The 23046-nt window shown below is 50.1% G+C and overlaps 2 protein-coding genes across 3 annotated transcripts in view; one reads left to right on the top strand and one right to left on the bottom strand.

Annotated features, from left to right (window-relative positions):
- Positions 1-15074, top strand: part of COPG2 (COPI coat complex subunit gamma 2) — a 33427-nt gene extending 18353 nt beyond the window's left edge. The window contains exons 14-24 of the mRNA XM_063397155.1: positions 856-1099; positions 6087-6162; positions 6949-7052; positions 7997-8122; positions 8673-8735; positions 9579-9718; positions 9839-10010; positions 12053-12150; positions 13168-13306; positions 13403-13501; positions 14627-15074. Of these exons, the coding sequence (XP_063253225.1) occupies positions 856-1099; positions 6087-6162; positions 6949-7052; positions 7997-8122; positions 8673-8735; positions 9579-9718; positions 9839-10010; positions 12053-12150; positions 13168-13306; positions 13403-13501; positions 14627-14757 (1392 nt within the window). The 3' untranslated portion in view covers positions 14758-15074. The remainder of the gene's footprint in view (positions 1-855; positions 1100-6086; positions 6163-6948; positions 7053-7996; positions 8123-8672; positions 8736-9578; positions 9719-9838; positions 10011-12052; positions 12151-13167; positions 13307-13402; positions 13502-14626) is intronic.
- Positions 14974-23025, bottom strand: MEST (mesoderm specific transcript). 2 transcript variants are annotated; one of them, XM_063397158.1, is made up of 13 exons: positions 22875-22940; positions 22109-22149; positions 21183-21337; positions 20579-20658; positions 20099-20176; positions 19586-19722; positions 19289-19347; positions 18313-18353; positions 18088-18158; positions 17349-17450; positions 16676-16752; positions 16225-16288; positions 14974-15839 (listed from the first exon to the last, which is right to left on the bottom strand). In XM_063397158.1, the coding sequence occupies exons 3-13, from the start codon at positions 21334-21336 to the stop codon at positions 15722-15724; spliced, it is 981 nt and encodes a 326-aa protein (XP_063253228.1). In that variant the 5' UTR covers position 21337; positions 22109-22149; positions 22875-22940; the 3' UTR covers positions 14974-15721. The 2 variants fall into 2 exon arrangements, with proteins under 2 accessions (XP_063253228.1, XP_063253229.1); XM_063397159.1 differs by lacking the exon at positions 22109-22149 and having other exon boundaries at positions 22875-23025.
- Positions 23026-23046: the final 21 nt, after the last annotated feature.

Genomic DNA, 23046 nt, shown 5'->3' on the forward strand with positions numbered 1-23046 from the left:
CCTTTAGGGATGCACCTTGGGCAGTACAAGAGCCTGGCCATGGCTACACCCGAGATGGATTCCAAATCACGAATTTTCACACTTTTACAAGTTTTGATCTGTTTCCACATTGGGGTTAATTATCCAATTACAGCTTCAGGTTATTAAGTCCCATCCTCCCAGTTTTCTCTCCTCAATTCCCTGTTGTTTGCACTTTTTGGCCTGAAGCTGCGACAGTGTCCTTGGTTCTCAGGCTGGAACAGGATTGTTTTGTCTGACTGCCCTGTAAAGAGAACTTGCTAAGACTTTATGTGAAATTCAGAGTTATAAACCAATGCAGTAGAGAATTTGGATAATATGAGAGCTCAAACTTCAGGCATCACACCTTGGGCAGTCAGAATCTTGCAGAGGCTACACCCAAGGTGGACAACATTCACGAGTTTTTTAGACAATTCTGAGTTTGGTCCATTTACACATCAGGGGTTAATCCTCCAATTACAGCTTCAGGTAATGAAGTCATTATCTGAAGTTTGTTCCCCCTAATTCATTTTTGTTTATACTTTTCAGGGCCTGAGGCTGTAGGGTGTCCTTGAATCTCAGGCCCAGAGGGATTGTTCTGTCTGACCCAAATGTGAAGACAGTTAAGTGACACTGTGTGTGGAGTTAAGAGTTACGCCCTAAGGCACTACAGGATTTTAAAAATACAAAAGCTAAAATCCTAAACCATCATTCGAGCTGAGGATGCCCTGTGAGGTCCCCCAGTCCACCTTTCCTTACCCCAATTTGTCCAAAGGATTCTTTTCCCCGTGGGAAGCACTGAGGGAGCCTCGCCTCGCCCCGAGCCTCACGTCACCGTCCCCCATCTCCCTTTGCCAGGGTGGCTTCGAGTACAAGAGAGCCATCGTGGACTGCATCATCAGCATCATCGAGGAGAACCCCGAGAGCAAGGAGGCAGGGCTGGCCCACCTGTGCGAGTTCATCGAGGACTGCGAGCACACCGTGCTGGCCACCAAGATCCTGCACCTGCTGGGCAAGGAGGGACCCCGCACGCCCGCGCCCTCCAAGTACATCCGCTTCATCTTCAACAGGGTGGTGCTGGAGAACGAGGCCGTGAGGGCTGGTGAGTGCAGCTCCAGGGCTGGAATTGTGACTAATTGATCTTTTTTCTCCACTTGGAAGTGAAATTTGAGATAAGGGGGTAGTGTAGAACGGGTTTTTGTTCAGGGCCCTTCAGGGTGGTGCTGGAGAACAAGGCCATGAGTGCAGCTCCAGGCTGGGGTTCTGGCTCATTGGGTCTTTTTTCTCCACATGGAAGTGAAATTCAAGGTGATTTTAGTAAGGAGGTAATGTAAGAGCAGGTTTTTATTCGGAGGCATACAGGGTGGTGCTGGAGAACGAGGCCGTGAGGGCTGGTGAGTGCAGCTCCAGGCTGGGGTTCTGGTTTGTTGATCTTTTTTCTACACATGGAAGTGAAATTCGAAGTGATTTTAGTAAAGGAGTAATGTAGGAGTGAATTTTTATTTGGAGCCTTCAGGGTGGTGCTGGAGAACGAGGCCGTGAGTGCAGCCCCAGCCTGGGAATCTGGTTTGTTGGGTCTTTTTTCTCCACATGGAAGTGAAATTCGAGGTGATTTTAGTAAGGGGGTAATGTAGGAACAGGTTTTTGTTCATGGTCATTCAGGATGGTGTTGAGAATGAGGCCGTGAGGGCTGGTGAGTGCAGCCCCAGGGCTGGAATTGTGACTTATTGATCTTTTTTCTCCACTTGGAAGTGAAATTTGAGATAAGGGGGTAATGTAAGAGCGGGTTTTTATTTGGAGCCTTCAGGGTGGTGCTGGAGAACGAGGCCGTGAGGGTTGGTGAAGGCAGCTCCAGGCTGTAGTTCTGGCTCCTTGGTCTTTTTTTCTCCACTTGGAAGTGAAATTTGGGATGATTTTAGTAAGGAGGTAACATAAGAGTGGGTTTTTGTTCAGGGCCCTTCAGGGTGGTGCTGGAGAACGAGGCCATGAGTGCAGCTCCAGGCTGGGGTTCTGGTTTGTTGATCTTTTTTCTCCACCTAGAAGTGAAATTCGAAGTGATTTTAGTAAAGGAGTAATGTAGGAGTGAGTTTTTATTTGGAGCCTTCAGGGTGGTGCTGGAGAACGAGGCCGTGAGGGCAGGTGAGTGCAGCTCCAGGCTGGGGTTCTGGTTTGTTGATCTTTTTTCTACACATGGAAGTGAAATTCGAAGTGATTTTAGTAAAGGAGTAATGTAGGAGTGAGTTTTTATTTGGAGCCTTCAGGGTGGTGCTGGAGAACGAGGCCGTGAGGGCTGTGAGTGCAGCTCCAGACTGGGGTTCTGGCTCCTTGGTCTTTTTTCTCCACCTGGAAGTGAAATTTTGGATGATTTTAGTAAGGGGGTAATGGAGGAGCAGGTTTTTATTTGGAGCCTTCAGGGTGGTGCTGGAGAACAAGGCCGTGAGGGCTGTGAGTGCAGCTCCAGGCTGGGATTCTGGTTTGCTGGGTCTTTTTTTTCCACATGGAAGTGAAATTCGAGGTGATTTTAGTAAGGGGGTAATGTAGGAACAGGTTTTTGTTCATGGTCATTCAGGATGGTGCTGGAGAACGAGGCCGTGAGGGCAGGTGAGTGCAGCCCCAGGGCTGGAATTGTGACTAATTGATCTTTTTTCTCCACTTGGAAGTGAAATTTGAGATAAGGGGGTAATGTAAGAGCGGGTTTTTATTTGGAGCCTTCAGGGTGGTGGTGGAGAACGAGGCCGTGAGTGCAGCTCCAGGCTGGGGTTCTGGCTCATTGGGTCTTTTTTCTCCACTTGGAAGTGAAATTCAAGGTGATTTTAGTAAGGAGGTAATGTAAGAGCAGGTTTTTATTCGGAGGCATTCAGGGTGGTGCTGGAGAACGAGGCCGTGAGGGCTGTGAGTGCAGCTCCAGGCTGGGGTTCTGGTTTGTTGATCTTTTTTCTCCACTTGGAAGTGAAATTTGAGATAAGGGGGTAATGTAAGAGCAGGTTTTTGTTAAGGGCCCTTCAGGGTGGTGCTGGAGAACGAGGCTGTGAGTGCAGCTCCAGACTGGGGTTCTGCTCCTTGGTCTTTTTTCTCCACCTGGAAATGAAATTTGGGATGATTTTAGTAAGGGGGTAATGGAGGAGCGGGTTTTTATTTGGAGCCTTCAGGGTGGTGCTGGAGAACAAGGCCATGAGTGCAGCTCCAGGCTGGGGTTCTGGCTCGTTGGGTCTTTTTTCTCCACCTAGAAGTGAAATTTGAGATGATTTTAGTAAGGGGGTAGTGTAGAACGGGTTTTTGTTCAGGGCCCTTCAGGGTGGTGCTGGAGAACGAGGCCGTGAGTGCAGCTCCAGGCTGGGGTTCTGGTTTGTTGGTCTTTTTTCTCCATGTAGAAGTGAAATTTGAGATAAGGGGGTAATGTAAGAGCAGGTTTTTATTTGGAGCCTTCAGGGTGGTGTTGGAGAACGAGGCTGTGACGGCTGGTGAGTGCAGCTCCAGGCTGGGGTTCTGGTTTGTTGGGTCTTTTTTTTCCACATGGAAGTGAAATTCGAGGTGATTTTAGTAAGGGGGTAATGTAGGAACAGGTTTTTGTTCATGGTCATTCAGGATGGTGCTGAGAATGAGGCCGTGAGGGCTGGTGAGTGCAGCCCCAGGGCTGGAATTGTGACTAATTGATCTTTTTTCTCCACTTGGAAGTGAAATTTGAGATAAGGGGGTAATGTAAGAGCGGGTTTTTATTTGGAGCCTTCAGGGTGGTGGTGGAGAACAAGGCCATGAATGCAGCTCCAGGCTGGGGTTCTGGCTCATTGGGTCTTTTTTCTCCACTTGGAAGTGAAATTCAAGGTGATTTTAGTAAGGAGGTAATGTAAGAGCAGGTTTTTATTCGGAGGCATTCAGGGTGGTGCTGGAGAACGAGGCCGTGAGGGCTGTGAGTGCAGCTCCAGGCTGGGGTTCTGGTTTGTTGATCTTTTTTCTCCACTTGGAAGTGAAATTTGAGATAAGGGGGTAATGTAAGAGCAGGTTTTTATTTGGAGCCTTCAGGGTGGTGCTGGAGAACGAGGCCGTGAGGGCAGGTGAAGGCAGCTCCAGGCTGGGATTCTGGCTCCTTGGTCTTTTTTCTCCACTTGGAAGTGAAATTTGGGATGATTTTAGTAAGGAGGTAACATAAGAGCGGGTTTTTGTTCAGGGCCCTTCAGGGTGGTGCTGGAGAACGAGATGTGAGTGCAGCCCCAGGCTGGGGTTCTGGCTCCTTGGGTCTTTTTTCTCCACGTGGAAATGAAATTTGAAATAAGGAGGTAATGTAGGAGATGATTTTACTAAGGAGGTAACATAAGAGCAGGTTTTTGTTAAGGGCTCTCCAGGGTGGTGCTGGAGAATGAGGCTCTGAGGGCTGGTGAGTGCAGCCCCAGGCTGGGATTCTGCTCCTTGGGTCTTTTTTCCCCACTTGGAGTGAAATTCAAGATTATTTTAGTAGAGTAATATCTTAGTTTGGAAGGCAGGTGTCTGCTAAGGAAGGCAGGAGCCTCCCTGGAAGATGTAAAGCCCCTCCCTCCAAATTATTATAATTTTGAAATTCAGGGGCTTTCAGGCAAAGATGTGGGAATAGGAATCACAGTTCTTTACTGGGAATACTAAAATAAAAATGCAATAATATAAAATAACCCCTGTGAGAGTGAGAGCCCAGCCAGGCCCTCCAGCAATGATCCTGCACAAGGGCAGAGTTTTCCTCTGAGGCTCCCGGGGGCTGAGTAAGATAATAATTGTTGGTTATTATTATATAATCAATACTATATTAAGAAATATAATGTATTAATAAATATTTGTTAATGTATTAATAAAATATTACTATAGTGCAATACAATAAGCTAATATACTATATTATTTACTGTATTATATATAGTATATTATATATACTATATATTATATAGTATATATAGTATATACTATATATTATATATACACTATATATTATATAGTATATATAGTATATACTATATATTATATATAATACATTATATACTATATCTTATATGTGTTATATGTATTATATATTATATGTATTATATATTACATGTATTATGTGTTATATATTACATATTACGTGTATATATATTGTATATTACATGTATATATTACATATATATATATTACTTGTGTATATATATATATAATATATTATATTTACTATATTTTAAACACTAATATAACAAACTATAGAGCTACAAATATATAGGCAAAGAATACAAAAACAAAAAAACCAAAAACAAACCACAAACAAACAAAACAACAACAACAACAAAAAAAACCCCACAAACATTTCAAAATAAAAAAGGCAAAACCAGAACAGGCTGAGCTCTGCTGGAATAGCCAGGCTGGAACTGGGTGTGGGGTGTGGGGAGTGCTGGTTTTGTGCAGAGCTGTGGAGGTGATTTTATCCTGAGGTTATTTTATCCCCAGATCACCTTGACCTCCTCCTTCAGCACATCAATAATTGATTGGTTTAGGCCCTTTGAACGCTGCTGGAATTCAGGGTGTGACACCCAGGGAGGGAGGGGACACTGCTGCTTCCCTGTTTAGTGTCCTTGTCACAAGTTTGTGCTTCCTGAAGCAGCTTCCTCTTCTCTCTGGGTGGGGATTTTCTCCAAGCTGAAATTTGATTATTTTATAGAGGCTCGGTGGTTGCTGAGGGGTTTGAGCTCCCTGCAGAGCCCCTGGGTGTCCCCTGGCCCTGCTCACCTCTGGGTGCTTGTGTGAAAAACAGATTTATCTGGAGTGGCAGCTGCTGCAAACGGCAGAGGGGCCAACAGCTGGAATATTCCAGAGCTTCAGCAAAGATCTGGTGGAGAAGAAGAGATTTGCAGGGCTGTTCAGCTGACCTTGATCACAAAACTGTTTCCATGTGGAAAATAATTCCATGTGGAAATACAGGAACAGTGTTATTTAAACTGGAAATATAGTTTATCTTCCCACACCACTGAAAGGTTTGTAGTGTGGAAGCGAAAAATTGGAAAGGTCTATGGTGTGGAAGTGTAAATTAAAAATTCAGGACTGTGTGAGGATGTGTTTGTGCAGATCTCGGGCTCTCTGACACCTCCCTGTTCCCTCTGCAGCTGCTGTCAGTGCTCTGGCAAAATTTGGGGCACAGAATGAGAATTTGCTGCCGAGCATCCTGGTGCTGCTCCAGAGGTGAGTGGTGACACAGCAGCAGGCTGGGGCTGGCACTGAGGGTGACAATCCCAGTGAGGAGTGGGAAATGCCTCTGCCACCTTTGCTGCGTGGCTGGAGGGAGCAGAGCACTGCTGGGGGAAGGGAGAGGGGTGGAAGGGAGGGATGGGATTGGTCATGGAAACGTGTGATGGTAGTTTAGTGTGAGAACGTTGCTCAGGGGGTAATAAATCAGAATTATTGACTGCTTTGGGCTGGAAGGACCTTAAAACTCATCCAGTGCCACCCCTGCCGTGGCAGGGGCTCCTTCCACTCTCCCAGGTTGCTCCAAGCCCCATCCAAGCTGGCCTTGGATCTTCCAGGGATCCAGGGGCAGCCACAGCTGCCAAAGCCTCCCCGTCCTCACAGACAGCAATTTCTTCCTCACATCCAACCTAAATCTCTTCTAATTTAAAGCTATTCCCCCTTGTCCTGTCCAATATCTGCCCATATAAAAAGCCACCCTCCCCCTTCAGAGCTTTTCTACATTTGAACATTTTTAACACCCCTTGAAGCAAGAAAATTCCTGTCCAGGTGACTCATGAAAAACATTTGTGTATCCAGAGCTGGATGTTCCCATGTCACAAGTTCACATCTCTTGTTGAGACACGCAGTGTTAATGATTTAATTGAAATCAAACCACACTTCTGCACAACCTGGAAATCTCTTGGGGGAGCTCTGGCTGCCACTGCAGTTCCCAAGGCGGTTTTGTCAGTGCCACTCTCAGCTCAGCCCTCTGGCTGACGTTGTCCCCTTGTCCCCAAACAGGTGCATGATGGACAGCGACGACGAGGTCCGGGACAGGGCCACCTTCTACTTGAACGTCCTGCAGCAGAGACAGCTGGCCCTGAATGCTGCCTACATTTTTAATGGTCAGTGAGGGAGGGGAAACCACACAGAGCTGTTAAATCTTTGTTTCTTCTGGCCTTGGACCTCCCTGCCAAGTGCTGAGAGGGGCAGATTTAGGAATCTAAACCTCAGAGCTGTTAAATCTTGTGTTTTTTCTGTCCGTAGCACCTCCCTGCCAAGTGCTGAGAGGGGCAGATTTAAGAATCTAAACCTCAGAGCTGTTAAATCTTGTATTTTTTCTGGCCTTGGACCTCCCTGCCAAGTGCTGAGAGGGGCAGATTTAGGAATCTCAGCCTCAGAGCTGTTAAATCTTGTGTTTTTTCTGGTTTTAGACCTCCCTGCCAGGTGCCTGTGCTGAGAGGGGCAGATTTAGGAATCTAAACCTCAGAGCTGTTAAATCTTTGTTTCTTCTGGCCTTGGACCTCCCTGCCAAGTGCTGAGAGGGGCAGATTTAGGAATCTCAACCTCAGAGCTGTTAAATCTTTTTTTCTTCTGGCCTTAGCACCTCCCTGCCAAGTGCCTGTGCTGAGAGGGGCAGATTTAGGAATCTAAACCTGTCCAGCCCGACCTTGGACACTCCCAGGGGTCCAGGGATCCAGTTTCCCTGGGAATTCTAAATAATCTGAATTTGGGAAGTCTGGTCTGGGAAATGGAGACAGAAGTGCTGGCTGGGCTTTCATTGGTTCTTCCTTGGCACAAATTTCTTCATTTTTCTCCATCTTTTCCTGTCCAAAACAAAGATGAGGGTTGGTTATAAAACCATTTTGTGTCTGTGACTGAAAATTCGCTTGAGCAGAGGATTTAATTAATCCATGCAAGATTCTTGGGATTCAACTGTTTAGACTTGGCAACTTTGTGTCATCTTCAGAGCAGCTGTTTTGCTGCTTTGCCTGTTTTGTTTTTCCTGTGTATCAGCAGTGCCTGGGGAGCTCTTAAATCTGAATTTTTGTGCCTTTCTCCTCTGCAGGGCTGACAGTCTCTGTTCCTGGCATGGAGAAAGCCCTGCACCAGTACACCCTGGAGCCCTCAGAGAAACCTTTCGACATGAGAACAGTTCCCCTGGCCACAGCCCCCATCTTTGAGCAGAAAGCAGGTAATGGAATCCACCCAGATCCATGGAAATGGGCTGGGGACAAGGCTCAGAGCCTTGATCTCGTGAGCAGGGACAAGTCTGTGCATAATCAGACTTTGCTGGTTCACAGCCTTGGGAAAAAGGCAATTCCAGGAGCTCTCAGTCACTCCTCTGGCCTTTTTCCACATCCTTGCACAATTCTTGAGCATCTTCACTTAGCACAAACAAATTTGGGTTTCATTTTTTTTTCTCCCTTCTCCTCCTTTCATTTTCTTTTGCTGGTTTTTTAGGGCTAAGGTGAGGTTTATTCCTCATAACTCAGACTTAATTTGTCTACTTTTAATCCAATATTTCCACATTAAAAAAAAAAAGATATTTCAGTGTGTGAGGAACCAGGCTGGCTATGGTTTGCAGCAGAATGTGGGAAACGTATAGGGAATATAATAAATATAAGGAATGCAATATAAAGAACACAATATAAGGCATATTTAGTGGAGGATTAATGGCATTTAAGCCTCCTGCATGGTTTAGTTGAGACAGAGCACAAAGTCTTTGCTTTTTTTCTCCTCAGAGATTGCCCTGGTGACCACCAAACCCGAGAAAGTGGCTCCTTCTCGCCAGGACATATTTCAAGGTAGGAGAGATCAGTGGCTGTCCAGAACCCCAGGGGAGCTGCAGAGGGACTGGGGACAAGGGACAGAGGGACAGGACACAGGGAATGGCTCCCACTGCCAGAGGGCAGGGCTGGATGGGATCTTGGGCAGGAATTGCTGCCTGGAATGGAATTGCCAGAGAATCCCTGCAATGTCCAAGGAAGGATTGGAGCAGCCTGGGATGGTGGGAGGTGTCCCTGGAATGAGCTCTGAGGTCCCTTCCCACCCAAACCATTCCGGGATTCTGGGATTTGGGACACTCAGAATCCATTCAGAGGGATTTTTGTGGAAAATGGAGATAGAAAAGAGAGGGAAAGGGAAGGGAGACCCTTCATGGTTTCCTGAGATTCCAGGTTATGCCCTCAATCCATAAATTTCTTGGAGAGGAGCTGGATCCAATCTCAGGCTCTGGAGCCAGGCTGGGAGAGCTGGGAATGTTCCCCTGGAGAGGAGAAGGCTCCAGGGAGAGCTTCCAGAACATTCCAGGGCCTGGAGGGGCTCCAGGAGAGCTGCAGAGGGACTGGGGACAAGGGACAGAGGGACAGGACACAGGGAATGGCTCCCACTGCCAGAGGGCAGGGCTGGATGGGATCTTGGGCAGGAATTCCTGCCTGGAATGGAATTGCCAGGGAATCCCTGGAGCCCTGCAATGTCCAAGATCGGGCTGGACAGGGCTTGGAGCAGCCTGGGACAGCGGGAAGTACCCAGGGCATGGAACTGAATTATCCTTCATGTCCCTTCCCACCCAAACCATTCTGGGATTCCCTGCAGTGTTGGGATGATCAGAGCCTGTCCCTGTTGATCTCCTTTTCCTTCCTGCACAGAACAACTGGCAGCCATCCCAGAATTTAAGGGCCTGGGTCCTCTGTTCAAGTCCTCAGAGCCAGTGCAGCTCACAGAAGCAGAAACAGAGTATTTCGTTCGCTGCATCAAGCACGTGTTCCCAAACCACATCGTGTTCCAGGTGAGCCAATCCACCCCCTTCTCCCAGCAGCAGCTGGCACAGGAAATTTGCTGCTTTTGGGGCTAAAACCTCTGGGTGAGGAAGAGTTTTCCAAGTCCTTTTCCCTGTGTTCTGCTGCAGTTTGACTGCACCAACACGTTGAACGATCAGCTGCTGGAGAGGGTGACGGTGCAGATGGAGCCGGCAGACGCCTACGACGTGATCTGCTGCATCCCAGCGCCCAGCCTGGCCTACAACCAGCCCGGGATGTGCTACACCCTGGTCAGGATCCCCCAGGACGACCCCACGGCAGGTGGGAAACTGCCCCACAAATCCCTCAGGGGTTTTGGGGAAGGCCAAGAGTTGGGGGAGTGGGGTTTGGTTCATCCTGAGATGCTCGGCTGTTGCTTTTTCATCTTCTTTTCTTCTCTTAGAGCCAGGATTAAATGCTCAAGGGACAGAGTTTATGTTCAGGCTCAGGTGTTTATTAATTCTTATCCATGTTACACTCTCACAAATTATGAATTCTGGCTAACAAAGGGAAAAATGGCTCTGCCTCTATCTCTCTACCAGGCCTTTTAAGCACAAACTGTCCAATTGTGAAATGACACCTAAATTATTTTTTACTTTTAAATTTAATTCATTTACTTTTCATTAAATTTACTTTTAAATTATTTATTATTTAAATTAATATTTTAACCCAGTAACCAACCACCCCTGGCCTGCAATGTGGAGTTTTCTACCCAATTACCAAACACCACTCAGAGCCGTGGAGGAGAAGGTGAAAAAGAAGCCTCACACCCTAAATCCTCCACCTTGCTTTATTTCCATTACCATATTCTAAACCCTTAAAATCCAAGTTTTTCCCCCTGTGGTGTCACACACTGCTGCCCAAACCCCACACCCACAGTCCCAGCGCTGTCGCTCCATTTTGGGAGCCTTTTCCAGCCTCAGGTCAGTGCAGGGTTTGCCTGGGGGTCAGCACAGAGAGCCTGGAATTCCCAGGGGAATTCCCTGCAATTCCCAGGGGAATTCCCTGCAATTCCCAGGGGAATTCCCTGCAATTCCCAGGGGTATTCCCTGCAATTCCCAGTGGAATTCCCTGCAATTCCCAGTGCCCGGGGTTCCAAACTCAGCTGTTTCTTTTCTGTGTGTCACAAGTGCTGGTTTTTACCAAAATACTTTTTTATAAATGATCAGTGGTGTTGGATGATGAAGAATGGGATGTTAAAGAGGGTTGCAGAGCATGCAGGTAATGGAAACTTGAATTTATTGCCTAAAATCAATGAAATGAGCACATTTAAAACCATGGTAGTGTTCAAGAACAGAAGCAGTAAAAGGAAAACGCAGATAGAATAAAAATCTTCCTAATTTGAAGCTTTGTTTTAATGCACTAATTAGATTTTTCCTCTCTTTAGCTAATCAGGAACTACTACAAAATAGAGGAATGAGATTTTCTTAGGCATAAAACTTCCCTTTCTTTTTTCTTAGTCTCACTTAAACACCGCTGGGTTTGCAGTTATTTAACGTGATTTACCAGTGGAGTGGATTTTTAAGTTATTTTAATACCAGGGAAGATGAGAACGAATCTGAATTTGCTCAGCTGTGGGTTTGGATCATGTTGCATTTATCAGAAATCCTTGTGGAATTTTTCCTGGTGGCTGCTGCTGGATTTCATTGGCACCATTTGGAATCAGTGCTTTGTCACCCCTGGAACTCCTCTGAGCTCATCTTTATTTTAAACTCAAAGGGAAAAAATGATATTAAAGCGCTCTGTCCCACATATCTGCATTCCTGGGGAAAAGCTGGTGGGCATCCCAGTCTGTTTTTTGGGAGGAGAGGGCTGCAGCAGAGGAATTGCCCCCAGGATTCTTACAGGATTCTTTTAGAGGATTCTTAGAGGATTCTTAGAGGATTCTTAGAGGATTCTTAGAGGATTCTTAGAGGATTCTTAGAGGATTCTTAGAGGATTCTTAGAGGATTCTTAGAGGATTCTTAGAGGATTCTTAGAGGATTCTTTTAGAGGATTCTTAGAGGATTCTTTTAGAGGATTCTTAGAGGATTCTTTTAGAGGATTCTTAGAGGATTCTTTTAGAGGATTCTTAGAGGATTCTTTTAGAGGATTCTTAGAGGATTCTTTTAGAGGATTCTTAGAGGATTCTTTTAGAGGATTCTTAGAGGATTCTTTTAGAGGATTCTTAGAGGATTCTTTTAGAGGATTCTTAGAGGATTCTTTTAGAGGATTCTTTTAGAGGATTCTTAGAGGATTCTTTTAGAGGATTCTTAGAGGATTCTTTTAGAGGTTTCTTAGAGGATTCTTAGAGGATTCTTATCCAGGATTTCTCTCCTTTCCAGTGGCCTGCACCTTCAGCTGCACCATGAAGTTCACGGTGCGGGACTGCGACCCCAGCACGGGGGTGCCAGAGGAGGATGGCTATGAGGATGAGTATGTGGTGAGTCCAGGCTCTGTTCCCTGCTCCACTGTCATTAATTTGGGATAAATGTGGCTGCTGGTCAAGTTTCCTTTCAATCCTGAAATGAATTCATCTGCCTGAAACAGCAAAATGCTGTAAAAATGTTATTTTTAGGTCTTTCCCCAAAACATCATTTCTGTCAAAGTTTTGGTGCCTTGTGGAAGAGAATTTGTGGGGGCAGAGAGAAGGGAAGGAAGAAACAACTTCATTTTCTGTTTTCAGAATTGTGCTCTGATCTTTCCACCCCAAACATTTGATTTTTGTTAATTGTGTGGTCAGTGATGGGGATACAGGCAGAGTTCAGGAAATATTGAAGGAAAGAAAGGCTCCTTCTGGAGCTGGGAGAGCTGGGAATGTTCCCCTGGAGAGGAGAGGGATCCAGGGAGAGCTTCCAGCACATTCCAGGGCCTGGAGGGGCTCCAGGAGAGCTGCAGAGGGACTGGGGACAAGGGACAGAGGGACAGGACACAGGGAATGGCTCCCACTGCCAGAGGGCAGGGCTGGATGGGATCTTGGGCAGGAATTCCTGCCTGGAATGGAATTGCCAGAGAATCCCTGGAGCCCTGGAAGTGTCCCAGGCCAGGCTTGGAGCAGCCTGGGACAGTGGGAGGTGTCCCTGCCATGGCAGGGGTGGCACTGAATGATTCCAGAAGATCCTTCCCACCCAGCCCATCCAGGGATTCCATGGATTCCATGGATTCTGAGGAATTCTCTCCATGGAAGCCCAGCAGGGGCTGTAAAGGGCTTTGACCCATCAAGTGCTGGCCTCACTTTCTGCTCTCCTTGACTCTCCCAGATGTTTAGTGTAAATATTTTGAGGGTTTACAGATGGCCACCATAAATGCAATTTCCCCTCTTTTTACAAGCTGTTTTTATACAGTTCTGGAATTAAAACCAAGCATTGTCTTGACAAATTGCTGTGGGCTCTTTTTCCCTTTCCAAGGTGAGGATCATTTCCATAACTGCCATGAAAATTTCCCTTTTTTTCCCTCCCAGCTGGAAGACTTGGAGGTGACAGTGTCTGATCATCTCCAGAAGGTTTTAAAGCCCAACTTTGCAGCTGCCTGGGAGGAGGTGGGAGATGACTTTGAGAAAGAAGAAACCTTTGCACTCAGTTCCATCAAAACCCTGGATGGTGAGATAATCCCTCATTTATTGATCACCCTGGGGGTTTATTTAGTGTAATAAATAATTACCTGGAATAATTTTCCTCTTCAATCTCTGAATGCAGAAGCTGTCAATAACATCATCAAGTTTCTGGGCATGCAGCCCTGCGAGAGGTCAGATAAAGTGCCAGAAAACAAAAATTCTCACACCCTCTACTTGGCTGGTAAGTGTTCCTGCTGATGAATTCCGTGTTTCCGTGTCCCCACACATTTTTCTGAATGAAGGGAAAAGGTTTAGGAGACCCTGCTGTTATTTTGGGATTTTTTTTTCTCTGTAGAATGGGGGAATTCCACCTGTGGGAATGGTGGAGAACCTCTGATTTGAGAACTTTCAGTGCAGACATAATTAATTAAATCCCTTGCCTGAGAAAGGTGATTCAGGGGGCGTCTTGTGCTCAAGTTCCTGTTGCTAAAGACACATCCTGAGCTGTCCTGCAGCACCCACAGCTTCTTCCAGAATCATGGAATTGTTGAGGTTGGAAAAGCCCTCTGAGGTCATTGAGCCCAACCTTTCCCAGCACTGCCAAGGCCACCAATGTCCCCAAGTGCCACCTCCACAGGGCTGTGAAATCCCTCTGGGCATGGGGACTCCAAACCTCCCTGGGCAGCTGTGCCAGGGCTGGAGAGCCCTTTCCAGGAAGGAATTTTCCCAGTATCCAAACCAAACCTCCCCTGGCCCAGCCTGAGGCCGTTCCCTCTCCTCTTGTCCCTGTTCCCTGGAGGAGATCCCAAATCCCCCCGGCTGTCCCCTCCTGTCAGGAGCTGTGCAGAGCCACAAGGTCCCCCTGAGCCTCCTTTTCTCCCCCTGAGCCTCCTTTTCTCCCCCTGAGCCTCCTTTTCTCCCCCTGAGCCTCCTTTTCTCCCCCTGAGCCTCCTTTTCTCCCCCTCAGCCTCCTTTTCTCCCCCTCAGCCTCCTTTTCTCCCCCTCAGCCTCCTTTTCTCCCCCTCAGCCTCCTTTTCTCCCCCTCAGCCTCCTTTTCTCCCCCTCAGCCTCCTTTTCTCCCCCTCAGCCCCTCCTGCTTCTCCAAACCCTTCCCAGCTCCATCCCCTGCAGGTCTCTCCTGTCCGGAGCTGTCCCCAGGTGTCCCTCAGGTGACAATCCCTGCCCTGAGGCTGTGCCCATCAGCCTCCTGCCCACCTGGGGGTGTCCAGCCCTTCCCAACAGCACCCCCAGGCCATTCCCAGCTTTCCAACCTGGAACATTCCACGGGCTGAAAACCGCCCTGAGCCAGGCCTGGCTGCATCCCTGAGCCTCTCCACAGTGACCTGTCCCTGTTGCTTTGTCCCAGGTGTGTACAGAGGTGGCTGTGACGTGCTGGTCAGGTCCAGGCTGGCCCTTGGGGACGGTGTCACCATGCAGGTGACAGTCAGGAGCAAGGACGAGACGTCCGTCGATGTCATCCTGGCTTCCGTGGGCTGACACTTCCAGCTCTGCACTTCCTGGAATTCCTCCTTTTTTCCTGCCTGTCCTTGTGCATGTAGGTTTTATTCCTCGACCTGGGAAAATCTTTTGTATGAGGTTCCATTCGTGGCTGGCTGGGGCTGAGCCATCCCCACGTCCCCTCCCTCGTTGTCACTTAACTGTCCCCACCTAACTTATGGCACCTCAGCCAGGGAAGATGGAAACAGAATCAGATTTTTGTCAAAATTGCTTTTTATTAACAGAAAATAAACACTGGTTCAGGTGGTGGAATTCATATGAATTACTGTTAATAAAATAGATTTTTTTTGTTCTAATTCTGTCTGCTCCAGTACAGAAAAAATAGCCCATAATGGCTGTTTATTAAGCAAAACCCCCTTATTCCTAAAGGGATGCTATTCAATTCCCAACATAAACAATTAAAAAACCACCCCAAACCTCCAAATTTGCAATATTTTTTGTGACTGTCTCTTCTTCCACACAGAAAAATCAATGTACAGAGATTAAACTCCATCTCTTGAGGCAGATTCCATTCTCTGAGCTTTGGTAATAACCAAACCTCAGGGCAGCCTTTTCCTGGGTTCCAACTGGGAAAAATCCCATTTGGAAAACTGGGAAAGGGAGGGGGATGGAGGGATTTTGTGAGGGAACTCTCCCTGCTGATGAAGTGGTTGTTTCTTCCCAATTCTGGGTGATGAAGGAAGTAAGAAATTCTGATTTAATGTTAACTTAAACCTCTGCCTCTCTAAATTGAAGCTGGGCAAGAAGGGGAGTGCAGGGCTGGAAGAGCTGCCAGCATCCTGCTTTTCCCCTCATTTTTCCACTTCTCCAAGGATTTCCCTCAGCCTGGCAGCCCAGGGTGAGGATGTGAGCACAGAATTGGACGTGGCAGAGAAAATCAAGATTTTTTTCCTTCCCCCAAAGCCTGACTCTAAGCCAGGAGTGAGGACTGAGCTGCAGCAGCTCAGAAGGAGTTGATGAAGTTGAGATAGGCATTGAGAAATCCCGTGGGATCCTCCAGCTGGGGGTAGTGGCTGATGTGATCATCCAGCACGGACACCGTGGACAGGGGCAGCACCTTCCTGGAGGAAAAACAGAGCACGGCTTAAAGCACAGGAATTGCTGCAGCCTCAGCCAGGATTCTGCCCATTTTTGGGACAAAAAAAGCCTGGAGCAGTTCCATCTGACCCCTCCCAAGTCAGGTTAGTTTGGAGGAGGAGAATTCCTCAGGAAACAGATCTTCCCTGTGTGGTTTTAAAATGGATCGTGGGATCGACTGAAAATCCCCATTTTTGTGCCTAAAATGCAGAACCAATTTCCAAACTGCTCTGAGTGAACCCCACCTGGCTGTGCAGGTGACAGTGGGAATTAAAAACGGGCTCCATGAGGATGGAATTGAAGGAAGAGCCAGGCAAAATATCCCTTGGAATGAAGCCCCAGTTGCACATTCCCACTTTTTTGTCTTACCTGTAGAGCTGGAGGAACTCCGGGTGTGGATTCACAGGGTCCAGGGGCCCGTAGATGAGATGCACTGCAAGGGAAGCACAGGCAGGGCTTTTATATCCATAAATTAATGGATTCATTAATTAGAACAGCCCCAAGGAGACCTGCAGGAGTGTTCCTTCCTCACACAAAGCCTGGGAAGAACAAAACCAGCTCTGAATGGGCTTTTGCTGCTCTGCCCTGGGGTCAAGTTCAGCCTCCAACTCCCAAATTTTTCCCTGGCTGCAACTTTTTGGGTTTGAAAAGCTCCTCAAATTCCCAGAAGCAGCTGTGAACCAGGGAAAACTGCTGAAAAACTGGATTGGAGCTCAGAATAACGAGAGGCTGATGAGAAGAAGGAGCCAATGCCTGGAAATGAAAGAAGGGCAATTCCCAAAAATCCCAGGCAGCAAAGGAATAATGGATTCCTACTCACGTGGTACCGAGGTAGACATCAAAGCCCCAACCCAGCGCTCCCTGTGCTTCTTCCTCTGGTTTATGTACTGCAAAATACTGAAGGAAAAGTGGTTGTGATGCAGTGGGTGCTGCCCAGCCTGGAATTTGCTCCCGGGGCCGTGGACACGGTGAGATCCGGGTGGGATCTGCGTTTTCCATGGGAAAGCAGCACCACCCCATCATCCCTGGGCTCAGGGACTCTGTTCTCCCACTGGGGAAGGGCAGAGGAGGAGCTGAACTCAGCCACCAGCCCAAAACCCTTCTAAAAGCTGGAAGAAACCTGTCCTTCTAAAACTCCCAAGCGGAAGATTTGGGATTGGGACTTCTGGGAATGGCAAATCCAGAGGCAAATCTCTCTTGGAACAACGCTGAGGGGGTGTGCACAAATTCCTGCCACAGACTGAGCTCCAGTCATTACCAAAAACGCCCCAAATCCACGACCTTGAGCTCCAGAGGAAAAATCCCCAAGTTCCACATCTCAGCTCCAACTCCAACCTTGCACCATCCCAGACAACCCCAGCTCTTTCTTGGGATTTAACGTTGATGCCAGGCTCCAAAAGAAGCAGCTGGAAGTCCTGGGGAGCCTGGCTGAGCTCCAGGAGCCTCGGGGCAGGTGTGAGGTGAAGCTCCTGCAGGAATTCCCGCCGAGGTACCTGTCCATAACGAGATTCCCATCGTTGTTCCGCACCGCCGTCCACATGTCCCAGAATTCCGCCTGGGAAGGCTGCGTGTAGGGCCCAAAAACTGCCCCCAGCCTGGGAAAAAAATGGAATTTGGAGAGACACAACAGCAGCTGGGTCAGGGAACCACTCAAAAACTGCTCCAGGGCAAAAAATTCCAGCTTGCACAGCAAAATTCCAGGATGCCCCCAAGTAAGTGTTGGATGGCCTCAAAGGGCTTTTTATGGGGAAAAAAGAGGGTTTTAAACACTGCTAAAAATATAAAAATCTGGTTGTGCAGGGGTTTTGTTGCCTCTGAAATGTGTGATTCCAGCCCTTGTGGGAGAGGAGGATTTCAGTGTCCAGGGAAATGTTTGGTTTATTTATTAAACTGAAGTGCTTGGCCCGTGTGGAGAGGGAATGGGCCAGAGGTCAGTCCCACCTCTCCGGGGACAGAGCCAGGGAATCTGCTCCCTGCCAGATCCCTGATTTATGGAACCATGGCATGGTTTGGGAGGGAATCCAGAGGTCATCGACTCCCACCTCTTGCCCACTGTCCCAGGTTCCTCCAAGCCCTGTCCAGCCCAGCCTTGGACACTTCCAGGGATCCTGGGGCAGCCACAACTTCTCTGGGAATTCTATTCCGGGGTCTCCCCACCCTCCCAGCCAAGAATTCCTTCTAATTCCTGCAATTCCCCTTGGCTCACATCCTTATGGATTGTGCCCCACTCACCCTCCAGAGAAGAAGAAGAAGTTCATCAGCCGCAGGATGACGGGGGACAGCAGCCCCCCATCCTTGAGGAGCTTGGGAAGAAGGGACAGAAGGAGAGAGCACAACTTCACGGATAAATCCATGCAGAGCTTTTCCCAGGACTCCCAGCCCAGACCCTTGAGGTGTCCAAGGGGTGTTTATCTGGGATTTTGGGATTCAGCATGACCAGGGAGAGGAGCAGCTCACCTTCTGGATGAAGCGGGGGTTGTTCGTTTCTGGAAAAATCCCTGGAAGGACATCAAAGAACGGAGCTGTAACGCTGGGAGGGTTCTGCTCCCCATCTCCCAGTCTGTCCCCCTTCACGGTGCCATGAAAGTGGCCCAGGGAGCCCCAGGATTGATGCTCCTGCTTCATACTTGATTGCAATCCTTGGGATTTGGGTGATGGAGATGGGAAGGCCAACCCTTCCCATGGATTCCCATCCCTTCCCATGGATTCCCATCCCATCCCATGGATTCCCATCCCATCCCATGGATTCCCATCCCATCCCATGGATTCCCATCCCATCCCATGGATTCCCATCCCATCCCATGGATTCCCATCCCATCCCATGGATTCCCATCCCATCCCATCCCATGGATTCCCATCCCATCCCATGGATTCCCATCCCATCCCATGGATTCCCATCCCATCCCATGGATTCCCATCCCATCCCACGGAATTCCATCTCTTCCCATCTCATCCCATCCCATCCCTTGGATTCCATCCCATCCCTTGGATTCCATCCCATCCCATGGATCCCCATCCCATCCCATGGATCCCATCCCATCCCATGGATCCCATCCCATCCCATGGATCCCATCTCATCCCACGGATCCCATCTCATCCCACGGATCCCATCTCATCCCACGGATCCCATCCCACGGATCCCATCCCACGGATCCCATCCCACAGATCCCATCCCACGGATCCCCATCCCATCCCACGGATCCCCATCCCATCCCATGGATCCCATCCCATGGATCCCCATCTCATCCCATGGATCCCATCTCATCCCATGGATCCCCATCCCATGGATCCCATCTATTCCCATGGATCCCATCTATTCCCATGGATCCCATCTATTCCCATGGATCCCATCCCATCCCTTGGATTCCCATCCCATGGATCCCATCCCACGGATCCATCCCATGGATCCCACCCCACCCCGGGCAAACCTCACCTCCGTTGGACAAACAGAGGCTGTTGATCAGGATGCTCCCGGTTTTGTTGTGCTCATACCTGGGGACAGCAGAGAAGAAGGTGAAACACACCCAAACCTCTCCAGGCTCCGGGAAACCACCCAGCAGGAGGTCGGATTCCGTGGGATCATCTCCCTCTCCCTTGGGAGCTGGACGGGTGGAAGCCTCGGCTGCGCCCTCAGGCACAAGGAAAAGGGGATCCTGCGCCTCGTGCTTCCACTTATCTGCTGGAAATCATCTCGGTGGGGACGGCAGAGGGCAGGAGGGGTGGCAGGGACCTGTGCAGCAGCTCCTGGGCCACCGTGTCCCCGTAGTCGTGGGACAGCAGGTTGATCCTCTGGTGCCGCAGCCCCAGGTGTCGCAGCAGCCCCTCCACGATGGTGGCCTGCTCGAAGATGGAGTAGCCATGGGGCCTCTGCAAAGGTGGGAGAGGGGTCCCAGTGAGGGCCTGACCCAGCAGGAGCCCACGGGTTCCAGGATAAATACCCCAAGGGAGGAATGTGGGAACAGGGAATATGGAAAGGAGCAGCTTGTGAGGCCGGGTGCAGAGGTTGGGACGTCCTGTGATGTCCACAAGGCCACGGGAGCATTGTCCGTGCTCCAAAGGGGTCGAGGTGAGTTTTGGAGTCCCATCAAACCTTCCCTATCCCTCCCACTGTTGTAATTACTCCTCCTTTTTCCAGAGGAAAATGGGAGGAGAAAAACTCTTTTTTCTCCTGGATAGCAAAAACCAATTTCCCGGAGTGCTGAGCTGAAAGCAACCCTGACAATCCTCATCCCAGGGTACTCACGGGCTTGTCACTGAATCCAAATCCGAGGAAATCCAGGGCAATCACCCGGTGGAAGCGCTGGGTCAGCCCTTCCCAGATCTGGGAAGAGGAGAAATGCGTGGAAAAAGCATCCAGTGGGAGCAGAGGATGGAAACATCTGCAGTGATGAGCAGCCATGGATGGACCTGTGCTCCTCCCCTCCATCCCAGGAGAACATTCCAGCTCCAAGAAAACAGCAGGAGGGTGAACCTTCCCAATAAACAGCCAGACCAGCTCTCCCAGAAAGCCAAGGAATTGTTGTGGCTGTTTCCCTGGACTGTGGGATGTGGAGAGAGCTTGGATTTCACACTGGGAGAGGAACAAGGATATCCTGGAGCACGGTGGAACCTCCAGCAGAAGTCAGGAATTCTCCTCTGGAGCATGGCCCACCCCTGCTGTGTCACCTGCTCATCCCCAGGAGCTGAAAATCCTGGGATTTGCTGCGCATTCCACCCCCCTCACCTTGCTCCAGTCGTAGCTGGACGTTGGGAAGCCGTGCAGGAGCACCACGACGTCGGAGCTGCCGACGGCGCCGCTGGAATCTGTGGGGAGAGCGGGACAGCTCCCAGTCAGCTTCTCCCAAAATTCCTCCCTTCCAGAACGGGAATTCCTGCTCATCCCGCTGGGAATCCACCTCTCCCTCTGCTCCCCACCGCCAAGGACGGGTTTGATTCCCACTGCAGCTTCCTTTGAGAAACCTCAGGACAGGAATTCCTGCTCATCCCGCTGGGAATCCACCTCTCCCTCAGCTCTCCACCGCCAAGGATGGGTTTGATTCCCACTGCAGCTTCCCTTGGGAAACCTCAGCGGCTCTGTGATCAATCCAGGGATTTAATTAGCCTAAATTAATTCCAGCAGCCTCTGTGCTGCTGCCAAAAGGGTTTCCAGTGTCTTTTCCACGTTGGCATCCATCTGAGCTCTTGGGATCCTTCCCACCGAGGCACAAGAACCAACTCTCCCCAGAGAAATGCTCTGATCCATCCCTGCCGGATCCAGCAGGGCAAAAACTGGGAGGGATTTGTCACCCAGGAATGTCCCCATGGCCACCAAGGGATGGCTCTGTCACCTCTGTAGAAGATGTTCAGGTCCTTGTAGGTGAAGAAGCTCCCGGAGGATTTCCAGGAGCGCAGTGCCGGGGAGAGCTGGGGGGGTGGGATGTGCAGGTAGACGGCGAGGAGGGGCACGCCCAGCAGCCCCACCTGCAGCCACCACTCCTTCATCCTGCGGGGACAGCGGGGACACCGCCACTCACTCCAGGACCCTCGCGTCCCCACAGGGCTCGCCGGGTCCCCAGAACCCACCCGCGTGTCCCCAAAACTCCCCCACTCCCAGAAACACCCATGTGTCCCCAAAACTCTTCCATTCCTATAACACCTTTCCACGTCCCCAAAACTGCCCCATTCCTAACACCCATCTCCATGTCCCAAAAACTCCCCCATTCCCAGAACCCACCTGTATGTCCTCAAAACTCCCCCATTCCTATAACACCTTTCCATGTCCCCAAAACCCCTTTCCACATCTCCAAAACTCCCCCATTCCTATAACCCACCTGCATGTCCCCAAAACTCTTCCATTCCCAGAACCCCTTTTCATATCTCCAAAACTCCCCCATTCCTATAATACTTTTCCATGTCCCCAAAACTCCCCCATTCCCAGAACCCACCTGCGTGTCCCCAGAATCCCCCATTCCCAGAACCCACCTGCATGTCCCCAAAACTCTCCCATTCCCAGAAACCACCTGCATGTCCCCAAAACTCCCCCATTCCCAAAACCCACCTCCATATCCCAAAAACTTCCCCATTCCTATAACACCTTTCCATGTCCCCAAAACTCCCCCATTCCCAGAACCCCTTTCCATGTCCCCAAAACTCCCCCATTCCCAGAACCCCTTTCCATGTCCCCAAAACTCCCCCATTCCCAGAACCTGCATGTCCCCAAAACTCCCCCATTCCCAAAACCTCCATGTCCCCAAAACTCCCCCATTCCCAGAACCTGCATGTCCCAGGGTGGCAGGTCCAGCAAAGGTTTGGGGTCTGAGAGGGAACATTGGTCTCATTTGGGGTCTGAGGGGGACTGTGGGGCCATTTGGGGTTCGAGGGGGAACGAGGATCCTCTTTGGGGTTCAGGGGGGATTGTGGGGTCATTTGGGGTTCGAGGGGGAACGAGGATCCTCTTTGGGGTTCAGGGGGGATTGTGGGGCTGTTTGGGGTTCGAGGGGGAATGAGGATCCTCTTTGGGGTTCAGGGGGGATTGTGGGGCCGTTTGGGGTTTGAGGGGTTGCATGGGGTCATTGGGAGCCCAGCGGGGGGGATGTGGATCCATAAGGGGTCTGAAGGGGGACTGGGGACTCATGGGGTTCTTGGGGGGGACATGACCCCACTAAGGATCCACAGGGGGGCCATGGGGTCACTGGGGGGCTTAAGGGGATATGGGATCACTGGGGGGCATGGGGGGGTCATGGGCTCATTAGGGGGCTTCAGTGAGGCCATGGGGTCACTGGGGGGGGGTCAGAGGCTTATTGAGGTCGTGACCCCAACGTGGTTCAGGGAGCCAATGGCAGTCAAGGGGAGGGGACACACCCACCAAAGCCCCGCCCTCCCGCCACACCCCCATAGGCTCCGCCCACAAACCAAGCCCGGGACCCCCTCTCCCCTCAGGCCACGCCCCCTCCCTGCGCGCGGGGCAGGCGGGGCGTGGCCCCCGCGCGCGCTCCCGGCGGGGCGGGGCGTGGCCGCGGCCGCGCGCGCGCCGCTCTCACCTGCGCTCAGGTGCTGCCGCGGGCGCGCGCCGCCATCGCGCTCTCCCGGCGGGGCGGGGCTTGGAGGGGGCGTGGCCTCCGCCCCGCGCATGCGCATATCCCCATCTCCCCTTCCCCGCCGCTTCCCGCCCGCCGCGTCTCTCCCGTTGCCGGGCGACGCGCGCGCTCGGCG

This window comes from Prinia subflava, chromosome 4 (genome assembly GCF_021018805.1).
Source record: "Prinia subflava isolate CZ2003 ecotype Zambia chromosome 4, Cam_Psub_1.2, whole genome shotgun sequence".
In the NCBI taxonomy this organism is placed as follows: Eukaryota; Metazoa; Chordata; class Aves; order Passeriformes; family Cisticolidae; genus Prinia; species Prinia subflava.